At 43.7% G+C, this 14,689-nt stretch overlaps 1 protein-coding gene across 2 annotated transcripts in view; it reads right to left on the bottom strand.

Moving 5' to 3' along the window:
* PSMD5 (proteasome 26S subunit, non-ATPase 5) overlaps positions 1-14,689 on the bottom strand; it is a 45,857-nt gene that overhangs the window by 17,352 nt on the left and 13,816 nt on the right. For both annotated transcript variants that reach the window (XM_073599563.1, XM_073599564.1), the window contains exons 4-7: positions 12,591-12,719; positions 12,011-12,120; positions 1,192-1,334; positions 259-450 (exon numbers count right to left, since the gene is read on the bottom strand). In XM_073599563.1, coding sequence (XP_073455664.1) covers positions 259-450; positions 1,192-1,334; positions 12,011-12,120; positions 12,591-12,719 — 574 coding nt within the window. The remainder of the gene's footprint in view (positions 1-258; positions 451-1,191; positions 1,335-12,010; positions 12,121-12,590; positions 12,720-14,689) is intronic.

The following is a 14,689-nucleotide window of genomic DNA, read 5'->3' as shown; positions in this document are numbered from 1 at the left end:
ATAGTATTGTGTATATGGGATTGTATGATATTTCTTATTTATTTTTATGGTTGAACTGGATGGACTTGTGTCTTTTTTCAACCTGGTTAACTATGAAACTATGAAGTGCAAAAAGATGCTCGAACCTAATACCCACAGAACAGAGACACATAAATGATCTGTAATTCTTGAAATTAAGCAATATTTCCCTTTAAATCAACAGAACACAGCCTGATAGTCAGGTCTTCAATTTATTTAGTGACAGATTAGCCAACACACCAGTCTTCTGTAGAACTTGTTTCCCTTCCACGGTGGAACCCATAATTCCTAGTGTGTCCACAGCCACTCCGATCATGGTGGTCTCATGACCTTCTGCCATGTCAAAGACTTTCTGCAGGAATGCAGGGTAATGCTCACAGATCTGCTGTGGACTGTCCATAACAGCCAAATTCCCAAAGAATTTCACCAGGCCTGGAGAAAATAATGCAGAATTAGTGGTAAGTAGCAGCACTCTATATCGAAAATATACATTTCTAATAGCAGGTGTATGGGGTTAGAGACCTTAGATTGTGTGCGGCTGCAGAGATCGGGAAATGTCTCACTGCCTGTGATTAGCACAGCGCATTTCTGACTTCCAGGCGGGCTCGGCACGTGCAGCTTGCGAACACGCCGGAGCTCATCCTTAGTCACCAGAATAGGTGACTCCTTAGTTACGGCTATAGATGTACCTTAAAGTTGTTGTAAAGGCAGAAGGTTTTTTATCTTAATGCAATCTATGCATTAAGATAAAAAAAACCTTCTGTGTGCAGCAGCCCCCTCTAATACCTACCTGAGGTCCATCTAGATCTATCCATCTAGCAATGTTCACGAGTGCCTCAGCCGTCCGGCACTCTGTCCTGACTGGCTGAGACACAGCAGGGGCGCCATTGGCTCCTGCTGCTCTCAATCAAAATCAATGAGGTGAGAGATGGGGCGGGCCGGACCATGGCTAAGTGTCTGAATGGACACACAGAGCAGCGGCTCAGATGCCCATATCGCAAGCTACTTACTGTGGGGGCAGTCGACAGGAGGGAGGGGCCAGGAGTGCCAGTGAGGGACCCGTAAAGGAGGATGATCCAGGCTGCTTTGTGCAAAACTACACAGACCAGGTAAGTATAATAATAAATAAAACAGACTTTAGTATCACGGTAACCGTTAAAAACAGCTGTTTACCTGGCAAATAAAACCCAGAAAATGGGTCAGAATCGGCCCCCAGGATCATGTTGGATATTCTGTCGATGATTCCTTGCTGTGCCAAGTACTGACGTCCATGATGTGTTGAAGCCAGAGTTGTGATCATCTCTGTGCAAGTCACTCTGCAGAATGTCCAGGAAAAAAAAAAAAATTCTATACTGTCAACCTGATACTGATAACCAGTATACTTCATGCATTACCGTCACCAAATTTAATAAAAAATAAAAGCCAAAAACACGATAAGGTACAAGAGTATCAAAACAACTCTAGTTTAGGATGATGCCATAATAGCTGCGGTTGGAGGACTGACACATTTCGAGAGACATGCCCCTTCCTCAGAGCTAACCCAACCAGAAACAATTCACAATTTATATGTTCACATATTTCAAAGAACCTCCCCTTCAGTAGCATGCCATCCTGTGCTTTTCACAGTTGTTTCTGGAGTTTCACAGCTTGAAGAGGGCAGCATCGCTTTGAATATTATGTGTATACCGCTGGATGTAGAACAGAGTGACCGTTGAAGTGCCATTACATTCTTGTGGAAAAGCTTTATACTGATCAGAACAGTAAACTAGTTAAATCTGCCCAGCTTTTAAAGTGAAACAAAGTGTTACAGATACAGTGTAGGAAAAAAGTAATTGACTCCCTGCTGATTTTTTTGCAGAACAAAAATATCCAGTAAAACACATTTAAAAAAAATTATAAAATTTATTTGCATTTTAATGAGTGAAATAAGTATTTGATCCCCTATCAATCAGTAAGATTTCTGGCTCCCTCAGGTGTCTTCTATAGAGGTAATGAGTTGAGATTAGGAGCCATCTAAGGCTGGATTCACACCTATGCATTTTTAGTGCTTTTTGCAGATTTGCACTACAGCCCGTTTAACATGGTTTCCTAGCCTGTTAACTGCATAAAAGACACCTGTCCACAGAAGCAATCAGGTTCCAATCTCTCCACCATGGCCAAGACCAAAAAGCTGTCCAAGGATGTCAGGGACAAGATTGTAGACCTACACAAGGCTTGAAAGGGTTACAAGACCATCGCCAAGCAGTTTGGTGAGAGGGTGATAATAGTTGGTGCGATTGTTCGCAAATGGAAGAAACACAAAATAACTGTCAATCTCCCTCGGTCTGGGGCTCCATGCAATATCTCACCTTGTGGAGTTTCAATGATCTTGAGAATGGTCAGGAATCAGCCCAGAAATACACGGGAAAATCTTGTCAATGATCTCAAGGCAGCTGGGACCATAGTCATCAAGAAAACAATTGGTAACACACTACGCTATGAAGGACTGAAATCCTGCAGCGTTCACAAGGTCCCCCTGCTCAAGAAAGCACCTGTACAGGCCCACCTGAAGTTTGCTAATGAACATCTGAATGATTCAGAGGAGAACTGGGTGAAAATGTTGTGGACAGATGAGACCAAACTCGAGCTCTCTGGCATCAACTCAACTCGCTGTGTTTGGAGGAGGAATGCTGCCCATGACCCCAAGAACATCATCCCCCACCGTCACACATGGAGATGGAAACATTATGCTTTGGGGGAGTTTTTCTGCTAAGGGGACAGGACAACTTCACCGCATCAAAGGGACGATGGACAGGGCCATGTACCGTCAAAACTTGGGTGAGAACCTCCTTCCCTCAGCCATGGCATGAAAATGGGTCATGGATGGATATTCCAGCATGACAATGACCCAAAACACACAGCTAAGGCAGCAAAGGAGTGGCTCAAGAAGAAGCACATTAGGGTCCTGGAGTGGCCTAGCCAGTCTCCAGACCTTAATCCCATAGAAAATATGTAGAGGGAGCTGATGGTTCGAGTTACCAAACAGCAAGCTCGAAACCTTAATGACTTGGAGAGGATCTACAAAGAGGAGAGGGACAAAATCCCTCCCGAGAATCGTGCAAACCTGGTGACCAACTACAAGAAACGTCTGACCTCTGATTGCCAACAAGGGCTTTGCCACCAAGTACTGTTTTGCGAAGGGGTCAAATACTTATTTCGCTCATTAAAATGCAAATCATTTAATAACTGGATAACTGATTTTTTTTTTGTTATTCTGTCTCTCACTGTTAAAATAAACCTACCATTAAAATTATAGACTGATCATTTCTTTGCTAGTGGGCAAACGTACAAAATCAGCAGGAGATCAAATACTTTTTTCCTCTCACTGTATGTTACCTTTGTGGGGAGGGTTCTGAGATCTGTTCCTGGATTTGTCAGGGATGAGCTTCTAAGGGTGTAGAGTAATGGGTAAAGCACGTGCTTGAAAGTTTAAGCCTACAGTGTGGCTCAACCACAGCTTTTCTTCCTCTTATCGGTAAAATAGAGATGAATGAATGATTTGTAAAGCGCTGCAAATGCGAACTGAATCGCCTCAAGGCGCTAGATGCGTTCTGTGTTGTTAGCTTCTTAGAAGAGGTAGGTCTTGAGTTTTTTCCTGAAGGCCTGATGGTTTTCTTCCATGCGGATGTAAGTCGGAAGAGCGTTCCATAGCCGAGGTCCTTGGATTGCGAATCTTCGTTCTCCCTTTGCTTTGTAGCGGTATTTGGGAATGAAGAGGAGGTTTTGGTTAGATGATCGAAGACTGTGATTGGGTGTGTAGTGTTTTATTTTCTCTCGAAGGTATTGAGGAGCGTTTCCTTGTATGCATTTGTGGGTGAGGCAGAGGGTCTAGAACAGGGGTCTCAAACTGGCGGCCCTCCAGCTGTTGCAAAACTACAAGTCCCATCATGCCTCTGCCTGTGGGAGTCATGCTTGTAACTGTCAGCCTTGCAATGCCTCATGGAACTTGTAGTTTCGCAACAGCTGGAGGGCCACCAGTTTGAGAACCCTGGTCTAGAATGTGATCTGATTTTTTACGGTTAGCCAATGTAGGCTCCTCAGGGATGAGGAAATGGACTCCCAGGGTTTTTTTCCTGTTAGCATTCTTGCCGCCGTGTTTTGGATGAGTTGTAAGTGCACAAGCTGATATTGGAGTAATCCTATGTAGAGCGAGTTTGCGTAATCGAGTCGGGAATTGATGATTGTTCCAACTACTGTTGTTTTGTCCTGTTCTGGGATGAAGGGGATGAGTCTAAGTAACAGGCGGAGGAGATGGTGAGATCCGTTAACTACTGATCCTATTTGTGCATCCATTATCATTTCTGAGTCAAAGATGACTCCGAGACTCTTGGCTTTGGTGCTTGGAGAGACAGTCTGTCCAAAGATGGTGGGAGGTGTCCACGGAGTCTTGGTTTTGGAATTTTGGTTAGTGTGTAGGAGAAGTTCTGTTTTTGAACCGTTGAGTTTGAGGGAGCTAATGGTCATCCAGTCATCTATTAAAGAGAGGCATTTCTCTAATTGCTGATGATGGTCTTTTTGTCCGGTGATGCGAAAGTAGAGTTGGGTGTCATCAGCGTATGAGTGGAAGCAGAGGTCCAATTTTCTGATGATTTTGAGGAGTAGGCGGATGTAGATGTTGAATAGCACTGGTGACAAGGGTGAACCCTGAGGGATGCCACAGGAGATTGCGCGGGTTTCAGAGGTGAATGCTCCTAGTTTCACTGTCTGAGAGCGATTCTCTAAGAAGGATGCAAACCACTGTAGACCAGAATCCGTGGCTCCTGTTACTTCTGTGAGGCAGACAAGTAGAGTATTGTGGTCCACTGTATCAAATGCTGCACTGAGGTCCAACAGTACCAGGAGACATGATTCTCCATCATCTGCTGCTTCAAGGGCATCATCCCATATTTTGAGAAGTGCTGTTTCTGTGCCATAGCCTGGGCGGAAGCCTGATTGCAGAGGGTTCAGGAGTTGGTGTGTGTCCAGGTGGCGTTGTAGCTGTGGTACTACTGCTTTCTCCATAATCTTGGAGATGGTGTTGAGGCTTGTTATCGGTCTGCGGTAGTTAGGGTCCTTAGGGGTCAAGATTGGGTTTCTTTAGCAGGGGTTTGACGATGCCTTGCTTGAGGGTGGTTGGAACAATCCCCTCTTTGAACGACTGATTTATGAGGTGTGTTATAGTAGGGGCCAAGATGTCGGAACATTCTTTCAGGAGTTTTGTGGGAATGATGTCATTTGGTGATGTGCTGTCTCGATACCATCTACATTCTCTGGAATTGAGCATGATTGGTATAAGCTACTCCTTTTAACCAACTTGTTAAAATTTCCAATGGACATTTGCACTGCATAGCCCAAAGGATACCAAACAACTGAAGTAGCAGATTCTAGAAAGCTTGAAACAGATAAAACACGTTAAATTGGAATTTTGCTGCACTTTAAAAGGTTGCCCAGAATTATCTATTTGGACATCAAACTGCAGGTATAATTTAACCACCTCAATACCGGACACATTCCCCCTCATCATGCCCAGGCCATTTTTACATTTTTAGCACTGTCACACTTTGAATGACAATTACTCAGTCATGCAACACTGTACCCCAAATAAATTGTTATAATTTATTTTAGACAGACAGAGCTTTTGTTTGGTGGTATTTAATCACCATTGGGTTTTTTATTTTTTGTTATATAAACAAAAAAAAAATCCTGCAAATTCTAGGTGCATAAATTATGCACTGGAGTACCAGGACAGTGGAAAGACCCATAAAATCACCCATTTTGGAAAGAAAAAACAGCCCAAGATATTTCTTAAATTTTTTTGCCTCAAGTTTTTGGAAAATACAGAAAGAAAATGATTTTTTTGCACAAATTGTCAGTTATACAAGATATTTCTCACACTCAGCATGGACATACTTAGAATTACACCTAAAAACACATTCTGCTACTCCTGAATATGGCGATACCATATGTGTGGGACTTTCAAAGTTTGGACTGATAAAACAGTGGGTAAAATAAGTATTGAACATGTCACCATTTGTCTAGGTAATTATATTTTTAAAAGGCGCAATTGACATGAATTTTTCACCACATGTCGGTAACAACCCATGCAATCCATACATACAAAGAAACCAAAGTTCAGAAATTAAAGTTAAGTGTAATAAATGGAACGAAACAGGGAAAAAGTATTGAACATATGAAGAAAGGGAGGTGCAAGAAGGCATTGAAAGCCAAGACACCAGCTGAAATCTATCAGTAATTAGGAATCAATCCTGCCCCTTGTCAGTGCATAATAATATCAGCTGGTTCAGTCTCAACTGATGGCCTATAAAAAGGTGTCACACAAGAAACATCTCATGATGGGTAAAAGCAAAGAGCTCTCTCAAGACCTTCGCAACCTTATTGTTGCAAAAAATACTGATGGCATCGGTTTCAGAGGGATTTCTAAACTTCTGAATGTTCCAGTGAGAACTGTCGTGGCCATAATCCAGAAGTGGAAAGAACATCATTTCACCATAAACCAGCCACCGCCAGGTGCTCCTCGCAAGATTTCTGACAGAGGAGTTAAAAGAATTATTAGAAGAGTTGTCCAAGAGCCAAGGACAAGTTGTGGTGAGCTAAAGCATGAACTGTCATGATCCTTAGCAAGCATTGCTGGAACTGTCAAAATGATTTGAGTCGTAGAATGGGAGGAAGACCGAGGAGGGAGATACTGAACGCTGGTAGACAATATCCAGTAGCAGTAAATTGTAGACAATAGTTTCTTAAAGAAATCCTTGTCAAGGAGGAAACCGCTAAAAGCATAAGCTGTTAGCACACGCCTTTCTACGAGTCTATTGCCTTCAGTGGTGCCAAGAGCTGCCTTGAAGTCTCTCTTCTTTGTCCCAATGGAAAAGACCACTTTCCACAATGCAGTGCCCAGCACCTGAGTGACCTCAGCAAAGCAGAAGCACGCTTATCACTATACAAAGACCCAAAGTGTCAGCACAAGTTTAATCAATGGAGGAGAGCAGGCTTAGTTCCCAGCAGGGCCAGAAAACTTACTATGCTGTACTATCATTCCTAGTGTCGTCAGTTTTCAATAGGAAAGCACAGGGACTGCCAGGAACACCAGGGATTTCACACAAATAAAGCAATAAGAGGAGAACAGGATACTTTTTTCATGTGTAACATATTAACACCAAAGCCTTAATGCACCAAGTGTTTTTTTTCTGCTGCTCCTAGACGCGCTGGCGGTGTTTTTTTTTTTTTTTCTGCCTCTAAAACGCCTTTGTGTGCATAGACACATAGGTTAACATGGAGGGGAGGTAGAAAAAATGAAAAAAAAGGGAGACGCCCCTAGGAGCGACATAAAACATATCCGATGTGCATGGAGCCAAAATGTTTCTGTTTGCATAGCCACTTCATTAGGGCTCTTGGACGTTCTGAAGGGGAAAGACTGGTTTAACAGCAGCAGTTTTTCCATACTTGCCAAAGGTTTTTGTTAAACTGAACTTGAATGAAAACAAATATCAGTGCATTTGGTGAAGAGTGCTTGTATCCAGTAAAGAGTATTTGGGTCTATAAGCTCTTATCACAAATACTGGGGCACTTAGTAGATGGTTCTGATTCCTTCCAGGTACCCGCTTAAAAAGGATAGGTCTGATTTAGTGTACTTACCCAAATTGTTCAACTGCGGGCCAAATGCCCTCACAACAAAAAAGCCTTGGTTGCTTCTATTTATTTTTTTGCCAGAGCCAATGTGATCCTAGCCTCCTATGAAAGCTGGCTTCTACCAGGAACTCCTTTGATGCAGACACGGCAAAAAGTAGATTTGTCGAAAGTTTTTTGCAAAACTTCAGAGGCAGGAAGAGCCTCGTAATGCCTTTTGGCCTTTGTAACGCCCCGGCAGCTTTCCAGGAATTTATTAACAATGTCCCCTGAGATTTGTTGCAGTTGTGTGGTGGCTTATCTCGACGATATCCTCATATTTTCCAAGTCTCTGGAGAGCCACCACACAGATGTCTGTCGTGTGCTTCAGAAACTAAGAGAACAATCTCTATTGTAAATTGGAGAAGTGCGAATTCCATCGTGAACAGGTTCAATTCCTGGGTTATGTCATTTCCACTGCTGGTTTTTCGATGGATCCAGAGAAACTTTCAGCAGTCCTACAGTGGCCCGACCCGTGGGTTTATGTCCTCTGCAGCGTTTTCTTGGCTTTGCCAACTATTATCAGAAGTTTATTCGTAACTTCTAGTCTCTGGTCAAGCCCCTGACTGATATAAGCAGAAAGGACAGTAACCCACAGTGTTGGTCTCCGGAGTCCAGTAAGGCCTTTGAGAGTCTCAAGGCTGCCTTTGTTTCTGCTCCTGTGTTGGCACATCCTGATCCCACATTACCTTTTATCCTTGAGGTTGATGCTTCCGAGACTGGAGTTGGCACCCTTCTGTCTCAATGTCCTACCTCTGAGGGCGCTATGCATCCTTGTGGCTACTTTTCCAAGAAATTGTAACCTGCGGAGTGCAATTACGAGATTGGTGACAGAGAGCTGTTAGCAATCATTTTAGCCCTGAAAGATTGGAGACATCTCCGCGGAGGTATCACTGTGCCGGTTCTCATTCTTACCGACCATAAGAATCTCACATTCTTGTCTGAGGCTAAACGCCTCTCTCCCAGAAGGGCGCAATGGGCTCTTTCCTTGTCTAGTTTCAATTACATTGTCTCATTCTTATCCGGTACTAAGAATGTAAGGGCTGACGCTTTGTCACAACAATTTTCCTCCACTTCCAAGATGGAGTCGGTTCCGGTTCCTGTGATTCCTCCTGACTGTATTCTGGCTACAGTTCACACTTTTCTCCTTTGGGTGACAAAATTCTTGCTGCTCAGGTTCACGCTCCTCCTGAGAAACCTTATGACTGCTGCTTTGTCCCAGAGAGTCTCCGTACTGCCGTGCTCCATACTTACCATTCTCCCAAGGCTGCTGGCCACCCTGGGAAGAATCTACTCTTTTGGGCCATTTCCCAACAATTCTGGTGGCCTAGTCTATGTGCTGACGTAACTGCCTTCGTAGCTGTCTGTTTCGTGTGTGCTCAGAGTAAGACTCCACGACACCTTCCAGTGGGCCTCCTACAACCCATACCCAATGGAGAGAGGCCCTGGACTTACCGTGAGCAGAGTTTGCTCATAATAGTGCCTTGAATACCGCTTCCTGATTGTCCCCGTTTATGGCGAACTATGGTTTCCAACCTTCCACGTTGCCAACTCATTTGTTCCGCAGAGTATTCCTGCGTTAGAGGAGCATCTCCGTGGTCTTCGTTCCACTTGGGCACAAGTCCAGGAGGCTTTGCAACATGCTAATGATAGGAACAGACTCCATGCTGACTGCAGACGCCTGCCTGCGCCTTCCTACCAGGTTGGGGACAGGGTCTGGCTGTCATCTCACAACCTCAGACTTCGTTTTCCCTCACTGAAGTTCGCACCTCAGTTTATTGGGACTTTCCGTATTCTTCGCAGGATTAACCCAGTGGCTTACGCATTAGACCTTCCTTCTAATATGCATTTCTCAAAATGCATTTCGTGTCTCCTTATTAAAACCTTTTGTCTGCAACCGCTTTACCACCTCGGTGCCTCGTCCTCACTCTGTACAGGTTGAGAACCATGAGGAGTATGAAAGTACAGTCCAATGTTGACTCCCGTAGGTTCTGCTGGTGCATACAGTCCCTGGTGCATTGGAAAGGGTATGGTCCAGAGGAACGCTCTGGGGTCTCATCCTTGGACATACATGTCCATGTCCTTCGCGATTTCCATAGATGTTTTCCCCTCAAGCCTGGTGGTCCTCCGAGGGGGAGGGGTCATTGAGGAGGGGGTACTGTCAGGGCTGGGCTCCTTCTCTGAACTGGCCGCTCAGCTGTCGGCTAATTGCCAGCTCCTATCTCTCCACAGTGACTCACCTGTTGATGTTATCCTGCTCGTCAGTCCTGCCTACTTAAGCCATCCAGCCCAGATGATCTCTGCCTTCGCCTTGGTCACTTCTCTAGAGACACTCCCCTGTGTTCCTGTTAAAGACTTGCTTGGCTGATATTCCTTCTGGCTCCAGATCCTGCTTGCTGTTCTACTATGCTCATCTCTGACTCCTTGGCTTGCCTGACTATCCGTTTCACGTGATATTTTTGACTACGTTTACTCTGTTTACCTTTATTATTATTATTAAACAAGTGAGATTTAACTGTCTCAGTCTGATTCATGGTTTCTGACCATCTCAGAGCAGGTGGAGAACGAACTGCCATGGAGGGGGGGGGGGGGGGGGCAAGAAAAATGTTTGCCCAGGGTCAAATCAATATTAAAGAAGGCCCTGAAAGTGAATAGAATTGCTTGTACAAAGTCCAAAGGGTTAAAGCAGGTGGTGAAGAGGCAATACAATGGGGTTGATTTACTAAAACTGGAGAGTGCAAAATCTGGTGCAGATCTGCATGGTAGTCAATCAGCTTTTAACTTCAGCTTATTCAATTAAGCTTTGACAAAAAAAAAAACTGGAAGCCAATTGTTCTCTATGCAGGGATGCACCAGATTTTGCACTCTCCCGTTTTAGTAATTTAACCCCAATGTCTCCTCATTGCCTGTCAAATGCTTGAAGAGCCATCCAGAAATGGATGGCTCTTCAGAGAGTATTGCACATGTGAACAAGTTCTTATGGTGACACGGTGACTGATGTGGCAATGACCAGGGACACGGTGACTGGTGTGGTGGTGATCAGGGACAATGCGACTGGTGTGACGGTGATCAGGGACACTGACTGATGACAGTATGAAAAAAAAATGTCAATGTGTCAATAGTGACTTTGTACTACTCTGGGGAGGTGATAGTTTTTTTTTTCACTGTGATTGCTTGTTACAGTGATGATCACTGCAACAGCAATCATTTTAACTGTCATTAATTGCTTTCATACATGACTCGTGTTTACTATTGTGATGCTGTGACTGGCCACAACTATCACATGGTACAGGGTTGCTGTGATTGACCCTGTACCGTGTGATCACTGTGACAAATCACTTTACAATAGTAAAAAGTGAATCATAAAAGAAAGCCAAAGCCATTCATGACATTTACTGGTGACCAATCAGAGTGATCACATGGTACCTGGGTCAATCACAGCGGCCCAGTATCAGTTGCTCGGTTCTACTGTGTCGGCAAACACAGAAGTAGCAGATCACGTTGCTGTGCGCCCCAAGGGCACATGCGAGGCAAGTGAACAGGATGACATCATATGACTTCCACCTGGGGTAAGAGAACACGGGCATTTTGTTACAATGGGCCAGGCAGGAAGTGGTTAAAAAAAAACATCACTAAGCACAATTTAAAAAGCCACATAACAGTCATTCACATTTGAATCAATAGAAAGGCAAAGTATGGTGGCTTTGTACACATTTTCTTTATTCACTATGGTCAGGGATTACAATTTTCTTTTTTCTTTTTTTTTTTTAGAGAGCTCAGTACCTCTAGCACCAGACAGTGACTCCGTCCCCTGCCCTACTGTCCTATTTACATAGCTCTTCTGTACAAAGCTTCCATCAGAGACAAGTAAACTATGTCTGTTGTGCTTTCTTTGACCAAATGCGGACCCTGTATTAGATGTTTATTTGCATAAAAAATATTTTATATACACAGTAAAAAAAAAAGCTTTCAGTTTAAAATCTTATGAAAGTGACAAAAATCCATTGTAGTTTTATTTAAAAACAAACACAGAAGCCCCGTTTTAGATACTGAATTAGTTTCCTAGCTTTTCTTCTATTGCAGAGAATAAAAAAACATTTTCACCCTTTAAAATGAGTCACTGCTGGGACCTATGAACACAGCCACCCTCTGTCATTCAATGGAAATAAGCATTTCTCGAGGCCTTGAATCTGTCAGTAAATCCAAATAGGACTGCACAGACCACAGAGATCCTGAGCAGATACAGTAAAGAATAAAGCAAGAACATTGTTTTAGGTATTTTAACTCTTACCTGACTAGCACATCAGGCCCAGTAAGCTCATCCAGCAACTGTGATAAGATCCCACTGTTTGCACAGAAGCTTAGAGACTCTGCCGACATAGATGATATCTCCACTATTAACTGACAAAGACAAGAAAATATGTATATGAACAAACAGGACTCCGTTCCCTCTAATAACTCTTCTCTGTAATGATGAACATTACATCTACTACTTCCCTTGTCTGTGTCTCTGTGGGAGAGGCAGATCACTGCAAACGTTTTAGACACACACTTCCATGAAACAGAAGGTAGCTACAGCTTTGTTCCCAAATAGACCTGAAACGTACATAAATCTCAGTTGCATATGGGAATCCAGTGCTTGCCCCTTGTGAATTTCTGCTGTTTTGTGAGGCAGCCCAAGGCAGTAATGTGCCAATAGAATGTATGCAAAGAGGCAAGGCCAAGAACCAACTTCTTAGACAAAATCAAGATTTGCTGACTAGAAGACAGCACTCAAGGAAAAAGCTAAAGCTACCCACAGGCGATTTCTAATGGCTGACTACAAGTGTATCTAAAACATAAGCATGCATATATTTACTATCCACGCTTACCTCATATACTCTATATCGCACCACATCACTGACAGCCATTACAGCTTTTAGGCTGGCTAACAAGTTGCTTCCAAAGAGCACATCAAGGCCAGACGTACTCCGACTGATTTTAGAAAGGGATTTAATAGCCTAAAAAATAAATACAGTATATAAGCAAGCAATCATTGAGTGTTACAGAAACATGATATTAATTAATATTAATTAATATTAATGATATTAGATCTATTTCTGTGAAAAAAAATAGAGTTAGGTACCTGGTAACTGTTTTTCTAAGAAGTCTTCCAGGGCAGCATCCAAGAGATAGGCTCCTCCTCCCTGAAACAGGAAACACATTAGTCCATCATTATAAATTTCAGTCTTACCTGCGTGCCTCAGTTGTATTAAAGTACCGAACGAAATCTCAGTAAGCTTAAAGCTCCCCCATTGTACCTGGTATTTGGCGTTTTAAGGGTGGGAATTAGTGCTCCCCTGGAAGACTTCTTAGAAAGAGAGTTACCAGGTACCTAACTCTATTTTCTCGAATCGTCTTCCACGGCAGCATCCGAGAGGATGTATCAAGTAATACTTACTAGGGTGGGGATAGAGACTGGAGCACCTTGCGACCAAATGCCTGTTCTTGGTCAGACAGCTGGTCTATACAATAGTGCCTTGCGAAGGTACTGAAGCTCGACCATGTCACTGCCCTGCAGATCTGCTTCAGAATTGCCCCTGCTTTCTCTGCGACCAAGGTTGCCCAGGCTCTGGTTGTGTGTGCTCTGATCCTGCCTGGAGGGGTGAGGTTTTGTGCCTCATAGGTCGTCTGTATGGCCATTCTTATCCATCTGCTGATGGTATTCTTGGATGCCTGCTTCCCTTTGTTAAATCCCGCATAGAGGATAAAAAGAGAGGTCGTTCTTCGCCAATCCTTCGTTCTTTCGCGGTATGTTATGAGTGTGTTTCTTGCATCTAGTTTGTTGTGTCTCTTTTTGCTGTCCATAGTTTTTGAAAGCGAAGGGATGATGATATTTTGGGTTCTATGGAATGTTGAAGAGACCTTGGGTAGAAAGGCCGGGTCTGGCGAGAGAATTATTTTGTCTATATGTTTTAGGCAGTATGGTTCTATCTTATACAGGGCTTGGATTTCGCTAACTCTTCTGGCCGATACTAGGGCCACAAGAAGTGCTGTTTTTAGTGTGAGGTTTTTGTCTGTGCTATCTTCCATTGGCTTGAATAGGGGAAGAGAGAAACCCTCTAAGCACCATGGACATGTCCCAAGTTGGAGTTCTATTCATTTTAGCCGGTCTAGCTCTTTTAAGTGACATTAGGAATCGCTTTATCAGCGGATCCTCTGCGAGTCTGATGTCCATGAACAAGGAGAGTGTTGCCACTTGTACCTTCAGCGTGCCTTGGGAGATGTTTTTGTCTGTTCCATCTTGCAGGAAGTCCAGAATTGTTGGGATTATCCCTCTGTTGGTTTGTTTTTGTTCCAGGAGGCAAACTTTTTCCTCACTTTCTTGTAGATTGCCCTCATGGGTTTCTTGCTGTCTAGGATGGTATTGATCACCTTGTCTGACAGCCCTTTGTTCTGAAGTCTTACCCTTTCAGTAACCAAGCCAAAAGCTTCAGGATTCTGTGGTTCGGATGGTTGACTGGGCCCTGTGAAAAAGAGATCTGGCCAGTCCGTCAGTGTCAGTTGAGGTTGGATGCTGAGGTTCTTCAAGTGGCTGAACCATGCCCTTTGTGGCCAGTGCGGTGCTATTAGTATCACCGTTGCTCTCTCTGTCTTTATTTTTTATTCACTCTTGGTATTATGGCAGTTGGAGGGAATGCATAACACAGTTGCCATCACCAGCTTTGGCTGAAGGCATCCGCTCCACTGCTGCCATCTGTGGGATCCAGTGAGAAGAATGTTGGAGGCGAACAGATCTACCTCGGGTACCCCCCACGTTTGAGTGATTTGTGCAAAGGTTGTGTGGTTCAGTGACCACTCCGTCTGTTTTATGGTCTTCCGGCTCAGGAAGTCTGCCAGTGTTTTGTCTGTTCCTTTCAGGTGGATGCCGATATTGACCTTATGTTTGATTCTGCCCATAGCAGGATTGTTTCCGTCAGTCTCATCAAGC

Source organism: Aquarana catesbeiana, linkage group LG09, assembly GCF_042186555.1.
Source record: "Aquarana catesbeiana isolate 2022-GZ linkage group LG09, ASM4218655v1, whole genome shotgun sequence".
In the NCBI taxonomy this organism is placed as follows: Eukaryota; Metazoa; Chordata; class Amphibia; order Anura; family Ranidae; genus Aquarana; species Aquarana catesbeiana.
Note: the sequence above shows the minus strand (reverse complement) of the source record. Positions and strands in the feature narration are given on the sequence as shown.